Source organism: Castanea sativa, chromosome 9 (genome assembly GCF_040712315.1).
Source record: "Castanea sativa cultivar Marrone di Chiusa Pesio chromosome 9, ASM4071231v1".
Classification (NCBI taxonomy): domain Eukaryota; kingdom Viridiplantae; phylum Streptophyta; class Magnoliopsida; order Fagales; family Fagaceae; genus Castanea; species Castanea sativa.
Window position 1 is genome coordinate 16,105,001 of NC_134021.1, and position 18,206 is coordinate 16,123,206.

General features: G+C 36.4%; 1 protein-coding gene and 1 pseudogene across 2 annotated transcripts; both read left to right on the forward strand.

Annotated features, from left to right (window-relative positions):
- Window positions 1-2,086: 2,086 nt before the first annotated feature.
- Window positions 2,087-5,739, forward strand: LOC142608826 (receptor-like protein 7; annotated as a pseudogene).
- A 7,746-nt stretch (window positions 5,740-13,485) lies between these two features.
- Window positions 13,486-17,545, forward strand: LOC142610645 (receptor like protein 22-like). 2 transcript variants are annotated; one of them, XM_075782520.1, is made up of 2 exons: window positions 14,101-14,241; window positions 14,379-17,545. In XM_075782520.1, the coding sequence occupies exon 2, from the start codon at window positions 14,417-14,419 to the stop codon at window positions 17,180-17,182; it is 2,766 nt and encodes a 921-aa protein (XP_075638635.1). In that variant the 5' UTR covers window positions 14,101-14,241; window positions 14,379-14,416; the 3' UTR covers window positions 17,183-17,545. The 2 variants fall into 2 exon arrangements, with proteins under 2 accessions (XP_075638634.1, XP_075638635.1); XM_075782519.1 differs by having other exon boundaries at window positions 13,486-17,545.
- Window positions 17,546-18,206: the final 661 nt, after the last annotated feature.

Here is an 18,206-nt window from a genome sequence, read left to right on the forward strand (position 1 = left end):
TCAGTAGTGGTACCGTACCAAACCCGAGTGGGTTTTGGTCAGCCACCACTCTAGCCACAGGCCAAAAATAAGGTCATGTTCCATGGGCCTTTTCTCTCTTGAACCCACAATTCATTTCATCATCTCTTCCATTCTTTACTGTATGAGTCTTTCTTCTTACAGGCCCCATTGATCAATCCTTATCAAGTCCTATTTCTCTACCTCCTGCCCTTACCACGGGTGACCCACAGGTTCCTATTACTGTCAATGCTCATCCTATGATCACTAGGTCCAAGGATGGGATTTACAAGCCTAAATCACTAATTGCCAAGACTACTGGAGTATCTGCCTCCACCAACTCAGTTATTGATATGTGTGAATCTCCTCCCATCACTTCTGGAAAGCAGTGCTCTAAGTCCAAGAAATCTCGTTCCTCTTCTAAGATTGATTACACTACTACAGAATCATCATCTTACAGGATTGCTGCCCAATATCCTCAATGGTGTTCTACTATGGATGATGAATTTGCTGCTCTCCAGAGGCAGGGTACCTGGGTCTTGGTTCCACCTTCTCCATCTCAAAATGTGGTTGGTTGCAAGTGGGTTTTTAAGCTCAAACGTAATAGTGATGGGTCCATCAATAGATATAAAGCCAGGCTAGTTGCAAAGGGGTTTCATCAGCAGTATGGAGTTGATTTTGAAGACTTTCAGTCCAGTCATTAAGCCTCCTACAGTGAGAATTATTCTCTCTCTTGCTGTTTAGTTCAATTGGCCTCTCAGACAGCTTGATGTGAGTAACGCTTTTCTTCATGGTTTTCTGAGGGAGGAGGTCTTTATGGTTCAGCCACTTAGTTATATAGACCCAGTTCATCCAAATTATGTTTGCAAACTTATTAAATCTCTCTATGGTCTTAAGCAAGCCTCTAGAGCTTGGTTTGAGAGATTTTCCACCCAATTGTTGCATATGGGGTTTCAGGCCTCTCTCTCAGATTCTTCCTTGTTCATTCTTCGACATGGTAAATTGGTGGTCTACCTTCTTGTCTATGTTGATGATATGGTCATGACTGGTAATGATCCTCACTTCTTGTCTTCATTGATTGCCCAACTTAGTGCAGCCTTTGAGCTTAAGGATTTGGGTCCCCTTCATTACTTTCTTGGTCTTCAAATAACCAGGACTTCCAAAGGGTTATTTTTATCTCAGACCAAATATGCTCAGGACTTACTTCTCAAGCTCAACATGCACAGTTCCAAACCAGCTAGGACACCTTGTGCTCCCAATTCCAGATTGGTTCCTACTGAGGGCTCCTTGCTCTCTAACCCTCATGAGTATAGGCGTTTAGTTGGCTCTCTTCACTATTTGACCTTCACACAGCTTGATTTGAGTTTTGCAGTGCAGCAGGTGTGTCAGTTTATGTTTACTCCTACTGATGTTCACTTAATTGCTGCCAAGCGAATTCTGAGATACGTTCATGGCACTTTGCATTGTGGTGTGTTTCTTCAACCAGGGCCTCTCTCCCTTTCAACCTTTTCTGATTCAGATTGGGCTGGGATCCTTTTGACCGTCGCTCCATTACTGGTTTCATGGTCTACCTTAGTTATAATCCCATCACCTGGAGCGCCAAGAAGCAGGACACAGTCTCTCGATCCTCCACTGAGTCTGAATATCGAGCTTTAGCCTCCACTGCCGCTGAGCTTTCCTGGCTTCGTCAAGTTTTAAAAGACCTTGGTATTTTTCTTCCCTTTCCACCTAAGCTATGGTGTGACAATGTTTCTGCCCTTGCCATTGCTTCCAATCCCCTTTTTCATGCTCGCACAAAACATGTGGAAGTTGACTATCACTTTGTTCGAGAGAGAGTGCTACGCCGGGATCTTCAAGTTCAGTATATAGCCACAGGTGATCAGCTTGCTGACATCTTTACCAAGAGCTTATCTACTTCTCGTTTTGTCTATCTTCGTTCCAAAATCATGGTGTCCATTGACCCCATGGTTTTGAAGGTGGATGTTAAAGAGAGCACTGAAACTCAAACTCAAAAGACAAGTTTGAAAATAGAAGAGGAAGACACATAGCAGCTACTTGTGTCTAACAGTTCTTTTACCAAAACGATGTCATGTCATTTAAAGAGAGTTTACCTGATATGGAAATGGTGTTGCTTAAGTTAATAAGGAACGGTGTCATTTGTATCTCCACTCTTTTTAGTAGTGTTGGTTCCAAAAACACTCTGGCTCTACTTCTCAGTGTACACGATGCTCTTGGTCATAATCTTCAGTGCACAATTAAGACTCAAGCCTTAATAAGTAACTATCATCCAGGCTGTCATCCCTTATTTCACGGAGCAAAGATCGCAAGGTGGTTATTATTCAGTTAGAGTAGGTTAACCTCGAGAAGGTTCCTCATTTTTCAGTTTCCTTTAGAAAAATTTTCTCTCATTCTCTCTCTCTTTCATTCTCTTCTTTGTTACTTGTTAATCCGCCATTGTTAACCAAACTTCAAGCTCAAAATCTTTCAAATTTCACTCCTTTCATGGCTTTTCTTCATACCCATTTGCTCACTTTTACTCAACTTTGGTATTTTTGTGGTGTCTCAATCTAAAACATGTCTTAGCGATCAACGAGACTTGTTGAACGGATTGAAGAAAAGTCTCATCTTCAACCGTAAGTTGTCCACAAAACTGTTGCACTGGAATGAAACTCAATTTCCTAATCGCTGTTTGTGGAAAGGAGTAAGCTACAGCAAGGAGGGACTTGTTGGTCTCGACCTGTTCAACGAATCCATCATGGGTGGACTTCACAATTCAAGCCGTTTCAGTCTCCAATATCTTGAGTACCTGAATTTGGCTTATAACAAGTTGAGTCCTTCTACGATTCCATCCCAGTTTGGCATTCTGACGAAGTTGAGTTATTTGAATTTGTCAAATGCCGGCTTTGTAAGGCAGGTTCCAAATGTGATTTCACGTCTCACAAGGTTGATTACTCTCGATCTGTCTACCCTTTCTTACTTGAGTGATAATATGCTGAAACTTGAGGACCCAAATTTAGCTAAGCTAGTTCAGAATCTTTCGGAGATTAAGGAACTTTATCTTGATGGTGTAAATATATTAGCGTCAGGGAAAGAGTAGTGTCAAGCCTTATCATCTTCATTGTCAAATCTAAGTGTGTTGAGCATGTCAAATTGTTATCTTTCAGGCCCTCTTAATTCCTCCTTATTGAAGCTTCAGTTCCTCTCAGTTTTTCGTCTCAATAATAATCCCCTTAATGCTCCAGTTCCAGAATTTTTTGCAAATTTCACAAATTTGACTTACTTGGGTCTTAGTTCTTGTGGATTGAATGAGACATTTCCAGAAAACATCTTCCAGGTTCCATCATTGCAGACACTTGACTTGTCATATAATGAACTACTTCAAGGTTCTTTGCCAGAATTTCTTCCAAATTGTTCTCTTCGGTCACTGCTGCTTAGTGGTACAAAATTTTCAAGGGCACTGCCAGATTCTATTGGTAACCTTGAATGTTGTCGAGAATAGATCTTTTTGGATGCAATTTCAGTGGATCAATACCAAACCTTATGGGAAATCTTACTCAATTGGTTTATTTGGACATGTCGTCCAATAAGTTCAACGGACAGATTCCATCATTCGCCATAGCTAAGAATCTAACAGAGATAAACCTTTCCCATAATGATCTGGAAGGTAGTATTAATTCCACTATTGGGAAGAGCTTATAAAACTGGTGAATCTTGACTTGGATTACAATTCAATTGAAGGGACTATTCCACTGTCCCTGTTTTTTCATCCATCTCTGATCTCTGCTGCAGAAAATACAACTTTCGAAAAACAAATTTTCTGGTGGACTCCAGGAATTTAACGTTTCTTCTTACTCATTGAACACCCTTGATTTGAGTGACAACAACTTGAAAGGTTCCTTACCCATGTCTCTAATCAAGCACAAAGGTCTTAAATCCCTCTCATTTTCTTACAACAAATTTTATGGCTTTTTCCAGCTTGATTCGATTCAGCAACAAACAAATCTATCGAGTCTTGATCTATATTACAACAAGTTGTCAGTCAATTATAGTGTTACCGCTTCTTCTTTGTCCTTTCCCCATTTTAGCAAATTGAGAGCAGTCCCTGATTTCTTGAAAAACCAATCCAAATTAACCTTTCTAGACCTTTCAAAAAGCCAGATTCGTGGAGAGATACCCAACTAGATTTGGAAATTTAATAATCTTATGTACCTAAATCTCTCTCATAACCGCCTTGTGACTCTACAGGAGCCTTTACCGAATCTTCCTTCTCTATTAGGTCTCATAGACCTTCACTCCAGCCAACTCCAGGGAAAACTCCCAGATCTCCCACCAATTGTTCAATATCTGGACTTCTCAATGAATAATTTCAGCTCTGTTATACCAACTAGCATTGGTATCTCCCTTAATTTCACAATTTTCTTATCTCTTTCAAGCAATAAATTCCATGGAGATATACCTCAATCATTATGCAATGGTATATTTCTTCTAGTTCTTGATCTATCTAATAATTCCTTGACTGGCACCATTCCCCAATGCTTCTACACAATGAGTGAGACTCTAAGGGTTCTGAATCTAAGGAGAAACAACCTCTCTGGCTCAATATCTGACGAATTTCCAGGCAATTGTGGTATACAAACTCTAAGTCTCAATGGAAACCTACTAAAAGGAAAGTTACCCAATTCTCTGGCCAGTTGTACAAATTTGGAGGTCTTGGACATAGGAAACAACTATATTGAGGATGTCTTCCCATGTTACTTGAAGAACATATCCAATTTACGTGTCCTTATCTTGCGATCTAACAAATTTAATGGGTCCATTGATTGTGGAGGGCCAAATACCTCTTGGCCGATGCTTCAAATTATTGACCTTGCTTCAAACAATTTTACTGGTCAGCTTCCAAGAGAATACCTTTCTGCCCAGAAGGCAATGATGGATGATGTCCAGTACCTCCAAGTTCCAATCCTAAAATTCAGTCAAATTTATTATCAAGATATGATAACAATTACCAATAAAGGTTTAGACATTGAGCTGGTTAGGATTCTAAATCTATTCACTGCAATTGATGTATCCTCCAACAATCTTAATGGGACAATACCAGAAGAAATTGGAAAGCTCAAATCGCTAGTTGTTCTCAACTTCTCACATAATGCTCTTACAGGCCACATTCCACCATCTATGAGAAACTTGACTATGCTGGAATCACTAGATTTGTCAAGCAACCAGCTCAGAGGGAAAATCCCTATGCAACTTTCAGATCTTACTTTCCTAGCCGTCCTAAACCTTTCATTCAATCAATTGGTGGGGCAGATTCCACAAGGCAAGCAATTTGATACATTTTCAGAAGATTCCTTTAAAGGGAACAAAGGATTATGTGGAATCCCTTTGAAGAAAAACTGCACTAGTGGTAAAGCTCCACCACCTTCAGCAATACCACAATCTAAAGGCACACGTTCAACTACTGTGATTGGATTTGATTGGCAGTTCATACTGACTGGATTGGGTTTTGGGGTCGGAGCAGCAGTTGTTGTTGCTCCCTTAACATTTTGGGAGAAAGGAAGAAAATGGCACAACGATATCATTGATAAGATTCTTCTAGTGATTCTTCCAATGATGGGATTGTCTTACACTGGCTGCTATAATGTGAAGGTTGAGGCAGATGAAGATATTGAAGATGAGAACACAGAAGATTCTGAAGATGAAGATAATGAAAATGAAATGGAAGATGAATAATTTTTGGACGGTATTGTGTGATTTGTTCTAAACTCGACATTAGTAGGAAGAGGGTCATCCATGACCCTCAATGTACATGCCATAACTCACCCCCCATTTCTTCTTCTTCCTCTACATCCTTATCTTCTTCATAGCCACATCATCATAGCAAAGCTTTTTCTCTGTTTTGTTTTTCATTTTTTGGACCTTTTCATTTGTAGAAAGATACAGAATCATCAACCCAAATGATGGGGGGATGAGATGAGCTCATAAATTGAATATTGCCAGTTTGTAATCTTTTTGGCTGGGGATAATGTTCTTTTATTCTAAATCTGAACTGGGTTTGTTTGTGTGGTTGCTATATAAAAAGCAAGCACATCAGACTCAAGCTAATGCTCATTCAGGAATTTCAACAAACAGGTGAGAGACACATTAAATTTGTCCACGAAACACATGCATTCATGCGTATAATTTGAACAAGTAATCTTTGTAGATAAACCAAGAATTGGTGAGCATCATACCTGAGCAAAAACAAGAAACATTTTTTTTTTTTTGCAATATATGTTTAAGTCCTGTATTAGTTGGAGTCTCCCCGTTATCTTCAATGCAAGTGTGATCCTCATGATATTCTTACACATTACACAATCTACATAATTGAGCTGTATCTCATGGTCTAGTTCATGTTCATTGCATAATTAGATAGCGACAATTTGCTGGGGCTTTGTGGTTCTTTCCATCACATATTCTGTGCCTATTCATGCTTGTTTTTATTCATTGATTCATGTTAGCTTTGCAATGTGCATAGTTCGGAGTACAACTGAACGTTTTGAGCGTCACACATTGGCAAAAGCGATCACTTAGCAAAAAGTTCTCATTCTTTGCATATCATTTTTGTTTTATTTTTTTTCAACAAAAATACAAGTTACACTCGCTAACTTTGCCTAAAAATCATTTATGTGGTAATATATCTGATATATTTCCATACGATTGTGGTTTGCAAACACTAAATCTCAATGGAAACCAACTTGAAGGAGTGGTACCAAGGTCTCTGGCCAATTGCACAAATTTGGAGGTCTTTGACATTGGGAACAATGAGATCAACGATGTCTTCCCACGTTATTTGAGAAGCATATCCAAGTTGTGTGTCCTTATCTTGCGATCTAACAAATTTTTTCGGGCCTATTAATAGTTGTAGAAGATCAAGATCAAATTTCACCTGGCCAATTCTTCAAATTGTAGACCTAGCTTCAAACGAATTTACTAGAAAGCTTCCAAGAAAATACTTTTCTACCTAGAAGGCAATGCTAGATGAAGAAGACAAGGTCCGGTCAATGCTCAATCACCTCCAATGTGGTTTCCATTTTGGTCAGTTTTATTATCAAAATAGGATAACAGTTACCAGTAAAGGTCTAGACATTGAGCTGGTGAAAATTCTAACTGTTTTCACCTCGATTGACATTTCTGCCAACAAGCCTGAATGGCCAATACTAGAAACTATTGGAGAACTGAAATCACTATATGTTCTCAACTTGTCACATAATGCTCTTATGGGCAAAATCCCACCATCTTTGGGAAATTTGTCTCAGCTAGAATCATTAGACTTGTCAAGCAACAAAGTCACAAGGGAGATCCCTATGCAAATTTGTTGTGAAATTTTAAAGTACTCGCAAGTGTACAAACCGTACCGAAGTATAGTTTAACAAGAACGAGGTCGAACTCACAGGGACTTGAATGAACGTAGGAAAGTTAATCAAATCTTAACCAAATTAATCCTAATCTAGTTTAATAAATTGATTGTTTGCAATTAAATATACAAAGAAAATAATTAAACTAAGCAATGATATAATATAAAGCAGTAAAGAGATGTAAACAATCTAGAAAAAAGGAATTAAGAATTTAGAATCCGCCTTGTAAGTCATATCAACATAAATTTATGATCATTAATTTTTTCCAACTCACTACATGATAATCTAGAAATCAATCTTACTGTCATGGAAAATATTCTCATTAAAATCCTTATTTTAAAAATCAAAAGCATGTTCTTCTTCGCTTCTTAAGTATAAAATCAAATCATCAAATGTATCCGTAGCCAAACAAATCACAAGATATATCCAATTCTAAAAATCAAATCATAAATTGTATCCATTGAAAAACAAATCACAAGTGATATCCAATTTTATAATCAATAATTAATAAACCAAGAATTCAATTAATTAAGATAAATCTTAAATCATGAGAAAAATATGATTGAACTCATATCTAAAATCCCACTTAATCAATTGATATGAAGCAAGATTAATTTAAATCATTAAAGAAAAAACTATTGTGGTAAAAATCAAATCACATAAACAATATTGATAATCCTTAACAATGTTTCATCCTTAACTTTAATTATAAATTTAGCTACTCACAGTAATTGAAAGAAAACACAAAAATAAAATATTAAGCATTAAACCAGACAAATAAATAAAACTAAATGTCATGAAAGAAAACCAAAGAGGTAGCTGCGGCCGCAGCTCTCTTCTCTTAAGTTAGCTTTATAATCGGCTTGGCCCACGTACCATACAACTTGTAACTTGTTCAGCCTCTCAACATGAATAGCCTTTATTTTCTATAAAACAAATATAATATACAATTAGTCACAAAATAATATAAAAGGAAGGCTAACTATGCAAATATGATGGTACTTTATTGTATATATTTCATGCACATCAAATACCCCCAAACCTACATTTTGCTAGTCCTCAAGCAAAACACATAAAGAGTAAAACAAAACAAAGAAATTAAAAACAAAGAAAAAGAAAATCCTAACTAATCCACTTTCGCTGGAATTTTCGATTGAATTTAGCATATGCAACAAGCCTTTAAACCCTAGCTTACACTAGTGGATGAGTTGTAATCTTGTGAGGGTTTGTAAGGAATATACCCACAAAATTCTGAGAATGAATACTAAAATAAACAAAACAAAGAAAATCAAACATTTTTTTTTTCAATTGTCTTTTGCAAAGAGGATTAGTTCAAGTTCAAAAACACTACAATTGCCAAGAAAGTTCACATGCCATCAAAACTCACTGTGAGTGAAAAGTAGTAGCCAACCCAAATATACTCTTAGTTTTAGAATAAACTTGACTTGAATTTCTTTTTGAAAGTATGCTTCAACTCAAATCTTTCCAGTGTTATCACTAAACAAATGAAATCACTCTGAAATGGGGTGTAACACTCTCAACAGTATATGTGAGCGGAGCAATGTAAGTAAAATCAAATACCTCACATATAAATCACATGAAAAATGCTTAATCAAAAAAGAACAAGTAGTCTCATGAAAGGATGTCAAAAATATTTATACCACACCTTTTTCTTCTTAGTCATATCAATATCTAAACTGTACAATCTTCAAGATCAAATAAGGACTTTATTAGGACGTAATGTAAGGTAAAAACAAAGGGAATGAAATAAGAATGGGTGAAGGTTAATATAAGAAGTATTTTCAAGATCAGTCGGAATCTCAATACTTTTTGGAATTTCCATTCAACACAATTTTTTTTCCAACTCTTCTTCTTCAAAACAACATTCATTCCTTTCATTTCACTTCTCAAAATTTGATGAGAACTTAAATTTTTTCTTTTCTTTTCATTTCAACTCTTTTCCATTTTGTTGTTCTCTTTTCTTTTTCTTCTTCTTTTGTATTTTTCCTTCTTCTTTAAATTCTTGCACAACCACCACATTGAGACAAAATGATCAACATTCCATCTTGAAACACCATGAATAAGGGTTTTAAGAAAGAAAGGCTAATTAAAAGGCTCAACGGAATGACTAGCGATAATGTATCAAAAAAGAAAAATAAAAACACATATAAGGCTCAAAGTAGACAAAAATGGTCTAATCTCATATCTCAAAGACTAGTATAGTTCATTCAATATCAATGACTTCAAAAGATTTAAGTGTGGCAAAAAAATAAAATTTTTCTCTTAGGCAAAAGAAAGAATAATGAGACTACAATAAAGGAAATATTGCGCACTTCCAAATGAACTTTAAGATTAGAAAAATAATAATAATAACCCTCCAAAAATAATGATTGGCTCAAAACTCACAAGAGTTACAGTCTCCACATTGGGTTGAATCTTTACTTTATGGCAAGCTCTCTTCTCTTAAGTTAGCTTTATAATCAGCTTGGCCCACGTACCATACAACTTGTAACTTGTTCAGCCTCTCAACATGAATAGCCTTTATTTTCCATAAAGCAAATATAATATATAATTAGTCACAAAATAATATAAAAGGCTAACTATGCAAATCTGATGGTACTTCATTGTATATATTTCATGCACATCAAACTTGTAGATCTTACTTTCTTGGAAGCCCTAAACCTTTCATTCAATCAATTGGTGGGGCCAATTCCGCAAGGCAAGAATTTGGTACGTTTTCAAATTATTCCTATATACATAACAAGGAGTTATGTGGGTTCCCTTTGACGACACACTACACAAGTGATGAAGCTCCACCACCTTTAGCAACACCAAAATATAAAGGCACAAGTTCAACTACTTTGATTGGTAGTTCATACTGACCGGGTTGGGTTTTCAGGTTGGAGCAACAATTGTTGCTTCTCCCTTAACATTTTAGGAGAAAGGAAGAAAATGGCATGACAATTGCATTGATAAGATTATACTAGTGATTTTTCCAATGTTGGGATTGTCTTACACTGGCTGCTATAATGCAAAGGTTGAGGAAGATGAAGATATTCGAGATGAGAATACAAAAGATTATGAAGACCATGGTGATGAAGATGAAATGGAAGGTGAAGTCACTAGATGTCTTGATCGCTGCTCGATTCCTGTTCGACCGATCGAAAAGAACACTCAATCGATCGAAAGGAATTTTCGACCGATCAAAAGTTGTGAAAAAAGGATTTTCTGCAGAATTTTCTGGTGACTGTTTAGAAATTGAAAATGTTTCAAGTCATGTGAACGGTTTTACGAAACATTTTAACTCTCCATACATGCGTTTTGATGAAATAAAACCCTAAGGATATAAATAGAGGCTATTTTCACTTGAAAAATAGTAAGTTATAGAAAAATATAGGAAATCCTGTGGTCATTCTCCAGAATTACTATCTATAGAACCTAACATCTTGGTTGTATTTTGGAAACAAATTTGCAATAATCCTTTAGCAACAATAGTGTGAGGGGGCAAATATTGCCTAAAGAAAACGATATTATGCCTCCAAGTTATCTATTTTCTATTTTTCTTTTGTGTTAACCTTGTTCTTCCATTATTTCTTTGTGTAATATCCCCAACAGTCACATCATCTTTGCAAAGTTTCTCTCTCTCTCTCTCTCTCTCTCTCTCTCTCTCTTATTTTATTTTATTTTAAATTTTTTTCTTCTTCTCTTTTTTAGATAAATATGGACTCATCAACCCAAATGGTTGGGAACATCTTCCTCTCACATTTATGTGAGTTCGTTGAAATCCACTGCAAATGTAAAAGGAAGAAACACCACGTCACTTTCATTTAGAATACCTAATAATTACTCATTGTCAAAACCTCACATCCTCAATGCATTTAGCAATCAATGCGGCTATCCAGTCTCTTCTTTTGGAACAATTCTCTTATTATTTACGACTTTAAGCCATTGGTCAACATCACAATCCTATTCATTTTAAATTTATATTATAATGATGATTGATTTGTCAACTTGATTCATAGTTCATTTTTTTATCAATATCTTCCTATTCCTTTTATTTAAGTTGTATACAATGTTCATTGACATTTTACTTCACCAAGTAAGAAATGATAATTGATGTCAAATACATGAAATAACAAATCTTCCCTATAATATAAGAGAACTACTATGTCTACAACATTTTTATAGTACTTTCACAATAAATCTTAAGTGGTAAGTTGTTATTGGTTGTAATGGGTAGGCAAAAAAGTAATTTAAGTTGTGAATTCAAATTAGAATCAATAATAACTTACTGCCTATGATTTATTGTGAAAGTGTTGTGGACATAGCACTCCTCATAACAAAGCACACTCTTTTTTTTCTAAAGAAGTTGTGAGACTTAAAAAGTTGCACGCACACACACAAAGCAAGAGAGAGATTTTAAAAAGATGTATTTTAAAATAGGGTTTTAGAAAGGACTTAAAAAATTAAGCTTTACCAACCTAAAAAACAATTGTAAAGTTCATTTCTTTCTTTAAAAAAAGAAAAGAAAAGATGATAATAAAGCTCTATATCCTTATTGAATAATAATTTATACTTTTTTAAGTTCTACCTAATTATAGTTGACATTAGGGTTGTCCACACTCCATGGGTCGAGCCAAGTCGGGTTTGTGCCCAACCCGGACTCGACCCGAATGGGGTGGGTGAATAAAAAATTGACCCGAAATCGATCCAAAGATCTGGTCGGATTTTTCGGTTCGAGTCTCGTTGGGTCGGTATCGAGTTTATCACGAGGGACGAAATTTGGCCGAATCCATCGAGATCTAGCCTAGATTTCGTCGAATAATGGCGAGATCTTGTCGGATCTGGTCAGAAGATTGTAATACTTCACCGGAAAGGTAAAGGATTCAATTCGGGTCGGGTGTCACGAGTTTGGAAACCAAAAACCGACAACAGACCTGCGTGGGGTTGGGTTAGTTTCGTCAGAACCTACGTCCGACTGCCGGAGTCATCGGATCGGGAGGCAGTGGGTCAGACGTGGGCGGGTTGGCCAAGTTAAGTAGGTCTCCGGGTCTGATGGACAGTCCTTGTTGACATCATACTCTATACTAATAATAGCAAGTATTTTTTTCTAATAATAGCAAGTAAGTTGATATACTACTTAACCTTTTCATATTACTACTAACTTATGTCATAGTATTTTTATATTAAATGACTTGCATTTATTGGTGTGAGATATGCAGAATAATGTGTACTTATAATTTACCTAATAATTTTCAACTACCATCACGAGTTATAATCTTAACTAGCTAAAACATTATTCCTTAAGCAATTAGTCTCATTATACAATAAGAGATTTTGCTTGTTAATTTAACCATAACTCACATTGATTGCAATTTTTTTTTTTGATTAATTCAATAGACTTTACTCGATAGTTTTTTATTCTATTTTATAAATTGAAACTTTTTTTTAAAATTGAAACTATTAATAAGAGACTTTACTCGTCAAGTTTAGCCCGTCTTATGTCATTTAACACTTTATCCACCTGCGGTTTGATCAAAATTTAAGTTGTTTATATGTGATTTGAAATCTAATGATACAAGTGTTTTTGCTGGATTGTTTTTTATCTTATATTTTTATGTTTTGTGTTTTTAGAGGAAAAATACATAAAAATGGGAGAAAATTACATATTTGACTATTTCTAAATAGAAGTGGATTATAAAAATTTATTATATGATAGGCAATTTAAATTTTAAACTATAGATAGACAATTTAAATTTTGATAGTAGGTTATAATTTGCCCAATAAATTTTTTTTTTTTTTAAATCTTTGCCCAATAATTTATTATGTAAGCGTGACCGAACCGATGACTGTGGCATTATCATTCAATATTCATTGTTAATCGTTACTCCATTTTCAAAACCAGTTCATTTTATATCATTGGTTCGATTTTTCTAAGATTGCGGTACTTTTTTAAATGACAAAAGCTCGAAAAGTCGTCCATCATCGTCAGGATTCAGAAAAAAACAAAAGCAGACCAAACGTTACACACAAACAAATACGCGTTTTTTTTTCTCTTTGACGTCGGCTCTTCTCTCCGAACTATGATTAATCTCACCTAACAAAAACAATCTCATCTCTCTGTCTCTCTCTCAATCGCTCTCTTTCTTGTCTTGCCTTTTGGCTTTTGGTTCTTTGCTTCTGTTTTTCTACCCCCAAGTCCACACAAACTTTCAGCAGCGGCCCCGTGCCAAACCCGAGTGGGTTTTGGTCGGCCACCACTCTAACCACAGGCCAAAAATAAGGTCATGTTCCATGGGCCCTTTCTCTCTTGAATCCACAACAAGTCATTTCATCATCTCTTCAATTCTTTACTGTATGAGTCTTTCTTCTTACAGACCCCAATGAGAATTTCACTCCTTTCATGGCTTTTCTTCATACCCATTTGCTCAATTTTCCTCAACTTTCGTATCTTTGTGGTATCTCAATCTCAAACATGTCTTAGCGATCAGCGAGACTTGTTGATCGGATTGAAGAAAAGTCTCATCTTCAACCGTATGTTTTCCACAAAACTGTTGCACTGGAATGAAACTCAGTTTTCTGATTGCTGTTTTTGGAAAGGAGTAAGCTGCAGCAAGGAGGGACGTGTCGTTGGTCTCGACCTGTTCAACGAATCCATCACGGGTGGACTTCACAATTCAAGTCCCCTTTTCAGTCTCCATTATCTTCAGACCCTGAATTTGTCTTACAACAAGTTGAACTCTTCACAAATTCCATCTCAGTTCGGCAATCTGACGAATTTGTTTTATTTGAACCTGTCAAATTCTGGCTTTGCGGGGCAGATTCCTTCAGAGATTTCGAACCTGAAAAGGTTGGTTACCCTTGATTTGTCTACCTTTTTTTTGCTGAGTTATTCTATGCTGGAAATTAAGAAACCAAATTTAGCTACGCTAGTAAAGAATTTTGTGGAGCTAAAGGAACTTTATCTTGATGGTGTAAATATATCAGCGCCAGGGAACGAATGGTGTCAGGCCTTATCTTCTTCAATGCCAAATCTAAGGGTGTTGAGCATGTCTGATTGTTATCTTTCAGGGCCTTTTGATTCCTCCTTACAGAAGCTTAAGTCTCTCTCAATTATTCGTCTCGACTTTAATCTCTTTAATGCTCCTGTTCCAGATTTTTTTGCAAATTTCTCAAATTTGTCTTCCTTGGGTCTCAGTTCTTGTGGATTGAATGGGACATTTCCAGAAAAAGTCTTCCGGATTCTAACACTGCAGACAATTGACTTGTCAAATAATGAACAACTTCAAGGTTCTTTGCGAGAATTTCTTCCAAATGGTTCTCTTCGGTCACTGCTGCTTAGTGGTACAAAATTTTCAGGGGCACTGCCAGATTCTATTGGTAACCTAACAATGTTGTCCAGAATTGATCTTTCACTTTGCAATTTCAGCGGGTCAATCCCAAACTCTATGGCAAATCTTACTCAATTGGTTTATTTGGACATGTCATCAAACAACTTCACCGGACTAATTCCATCATTCAGCATGGCCAAGAAGTTGACCCAGATATACCTTTCCCATAATGATCTAAAAGGTAAGATTGATTCCCTTAACTGGAAAGATCTTCTGAATCTGGTGATTCTTGACTTGGGTTACAATTTACTTGGAGGGAATATTCCGGCCTCCTTGTTTTCCCTTCCATCATTGCAAATATTACGACTTTCCAACAACCAATTTTCTGGTCGGCTTGAATTTAATGTTTCTTCTCACCTACTGAACACCCTTGATTTGAGTAGCAACAACTTGGAAGGGCCAGTACCAACATCTGTCTTTGAACTTCAAGGTCTCAAGTTTCTCTCACTTTCTTCAAACAGCTTTAACGGCTCCTTGCAGCTCAATAAGATTCAGCAGTTGAGAAACCTTTCCAATCTTGATCTTTCATACAACATCTTATCGATTGAGTATATTGAAACTAATTCTTCATTATCCTCCTTTCCCCAAATTTCCACATTAAAATTGGCTTCTTGCAAATTGAAGACTTCTCCTGATTTCTTGACAAATCAATCCAAATTAACCATGCTAGACCTTTCAAATAATGAGATTCCTGGAAAGATACCCAACTGGATTCAGAATCTTACTAATCTTCTTTACCTCAATCTCTCGCATAACCACCTGGAAGGGCCTTTGCCCAATCTTCCTTCTACATTATGTATCCTAGATCTTCATTCCAACCAACTCCAGGGGCAACTCCCAACTCTCCCACCACCTGCCACATATCTTGATCTTTCAGGGAATAATTTCAGCTCTGTTATACCTGCTGGCATTGGCAGTTCCCTTAATTTTGCTTATTTCTTATCTCTTTCAAACAATCTATTATCTGGCAGTATCCCTGTATCAATATGCAATGCTTCATATCTGCAAGTTCTTGATCTGTCCAATAATTTTTTGAATGGCACAATTCCCCAATGCTTCTATGAGATGAGTGAGACTCTAGTGGTGCTGGACGTGAGGAGAAACAAACTCAGTGGCAATATATCTGATTCATTTTCAGTTAATTGTGATTTACAAACTCTAAATCTCAATGGGAACCTTTTAGAAGGAGTGGTTCCAAAGTCTTTGGGGAACTGCAAATATTTGGAGGTCTTGGACCTGGGGAACAATAAGATAAAGGATGCCTTCCCATGTCATTTGAAGAGCATAGCCTCGTTGCGTGTCCTTATTTTGAGATCTAACAAATTTTATGGGTCCATTGATTGTGGAGGGCCAAATACCTCTTGGCCAATGCTTCAAATTGTTGACCTAGCTTCAAACAATTTTATCGGTCGACTTCCAAGAGAATCCATTTTTGCTTGGAAGGCTATGATGGATCATGGCCAGTCACGAATTCAATACCTCCAATTTGGAATCCTACAATTCAGTCAAAATTATTATCAAGATATGATAAGAGTTACCATTAAAGGTCTAGACATTGAGCTGGTTAGGATTTTAACTCTTTTCACTTCGATTGATGTATCCTGCAACAATCTTAATGGGACAATACCAGAAGAAATAGGAGAGCTCAAATCACTACGTCTTCTCAACTTCTCGCAAAATGCTCTTACAGGCCACATTCCACCATCTCTGGGCAACTTGACTCAATTGGAATCATTGGACTTGTCAAACAACAACCTTACAGGGGAGATCCCCGTGCAACTTGAAGATAGTCTTACTTTCCTTTCATTCCTAAACCTTTCATTCAATCAATTGGTGGGGCCAATTCCACAAGGCAAGCAATTTGCTACGTTTACAAATGATTCATATGAAGGGAACAGAGGATTATGTGGATCCCCATTGGTGACAAATTGCACAAATGGTACTGCTCCACCACCTTCAGCAACACAAAAATCTGAAGGCACAAATTCAACCACTTTGATTGGATTTGATTGGCAGTTCATACTGACTGGATTGGGTTTTGGGGTTGGAGCAGCAGCTGTTGTTGCTCCCTTAACATTTTGGGAGAAAGGAAGAAAATGGCACGATGATAGCATTGACAAGATTCTTCTGATTATTCTTCCAATGATGGGATTGTCTTACGCTGGCTGCTATAATGCAAAGGTTGAGGCAGAGGAAGATATTGAGGATGAGAACACAGAAGATAGTGAAGACAAAGATGATGATGATGAAATGGAAGATGAAGAATTTCATGGCCGGTACTGTGTTATTTGTTCTAAACTCGACATTAGTAGGAAAAGGGTCATCCATGACCCTATGTGTGCTTGCCACAACTCACCCCCCCTTTCTTCTTCTTCCTCTATATCCTCATCTTCTTCATAGTTACATCATCATAGCCAACCCTTTATGCCTTTCTTTTTTCATTTTTTGGACCTTTTCTTTTGTAGATATATACAGAATCATCAACCCAAATGATGGGGTGATGAGATGAGCACATAACTTGAACAATGCCAGCTTGTAGCCTTTTTGGCTTGGGAATAATGTTCTTTTTATCTAAATCTGAACTGGGTTTGTTTGTGCGGTTGCTATATAAAAAGCAAGCACGTCAAACTCAAGCTAATGCTCATTCAGGAATTTCAACAAACAGGTGAGCGACATATTAAATTTGCCTATGAAACGCATGCATCCATGCATATAACTTGCACAAGGAATCTATATATATAAACCAAGAATTTTTGAGCATCAATTCCTGAGCACAAACAAGAAAACCTTTTTTTTTTTTTTGCAATATAAGTTGAAGTCCTCTATTAGTTGGAGTCTCTCTATTTTCTTCAATGCAAGTGTGATCCTCATGATATTCCTACACAGTACACAATCTACATAATTGAGCTGTTTCTCATGGTCTAGTTCTTGCTGGTTTCATAATTAGATTCATGTTAGCTCTGCAATATGCATAGCTCGGAGTACAACTGAACAGTCTGAACGTTTTGGGTTTTGACCTTCACATATTGGCAAAAGCGATTGGCCGTTTGAGGAAAACGGTATGTCGTTGGTAAGTTGGCAAAAAGTTCTTATTCATTGCCATATCATTTTCATTTATTCATTGGCAAAAATACAATCTACACTCACTAACTTTGCCCAAAAGTCATTTGTCTTTTTTTTTTTAATAAGAAATCATTTATGTACTTTAAGTTTGAAGTTGGATTTTTTTTTTTTAGAATGAGTTATTTTTGTTTGTTAACTCTACCTAAAAAACATTTTAGTATTTTAAGTTTAATTTTGGTTATTATAATTCCGTAACTTTATTCAAAAATCATTTTGGCCATTTAAGAACTCATTTAGTACGGTAATTTTGTCCAAAAATCATTCAAAACCACCAACTTAAGGGAATAAAATGATTTTTGAG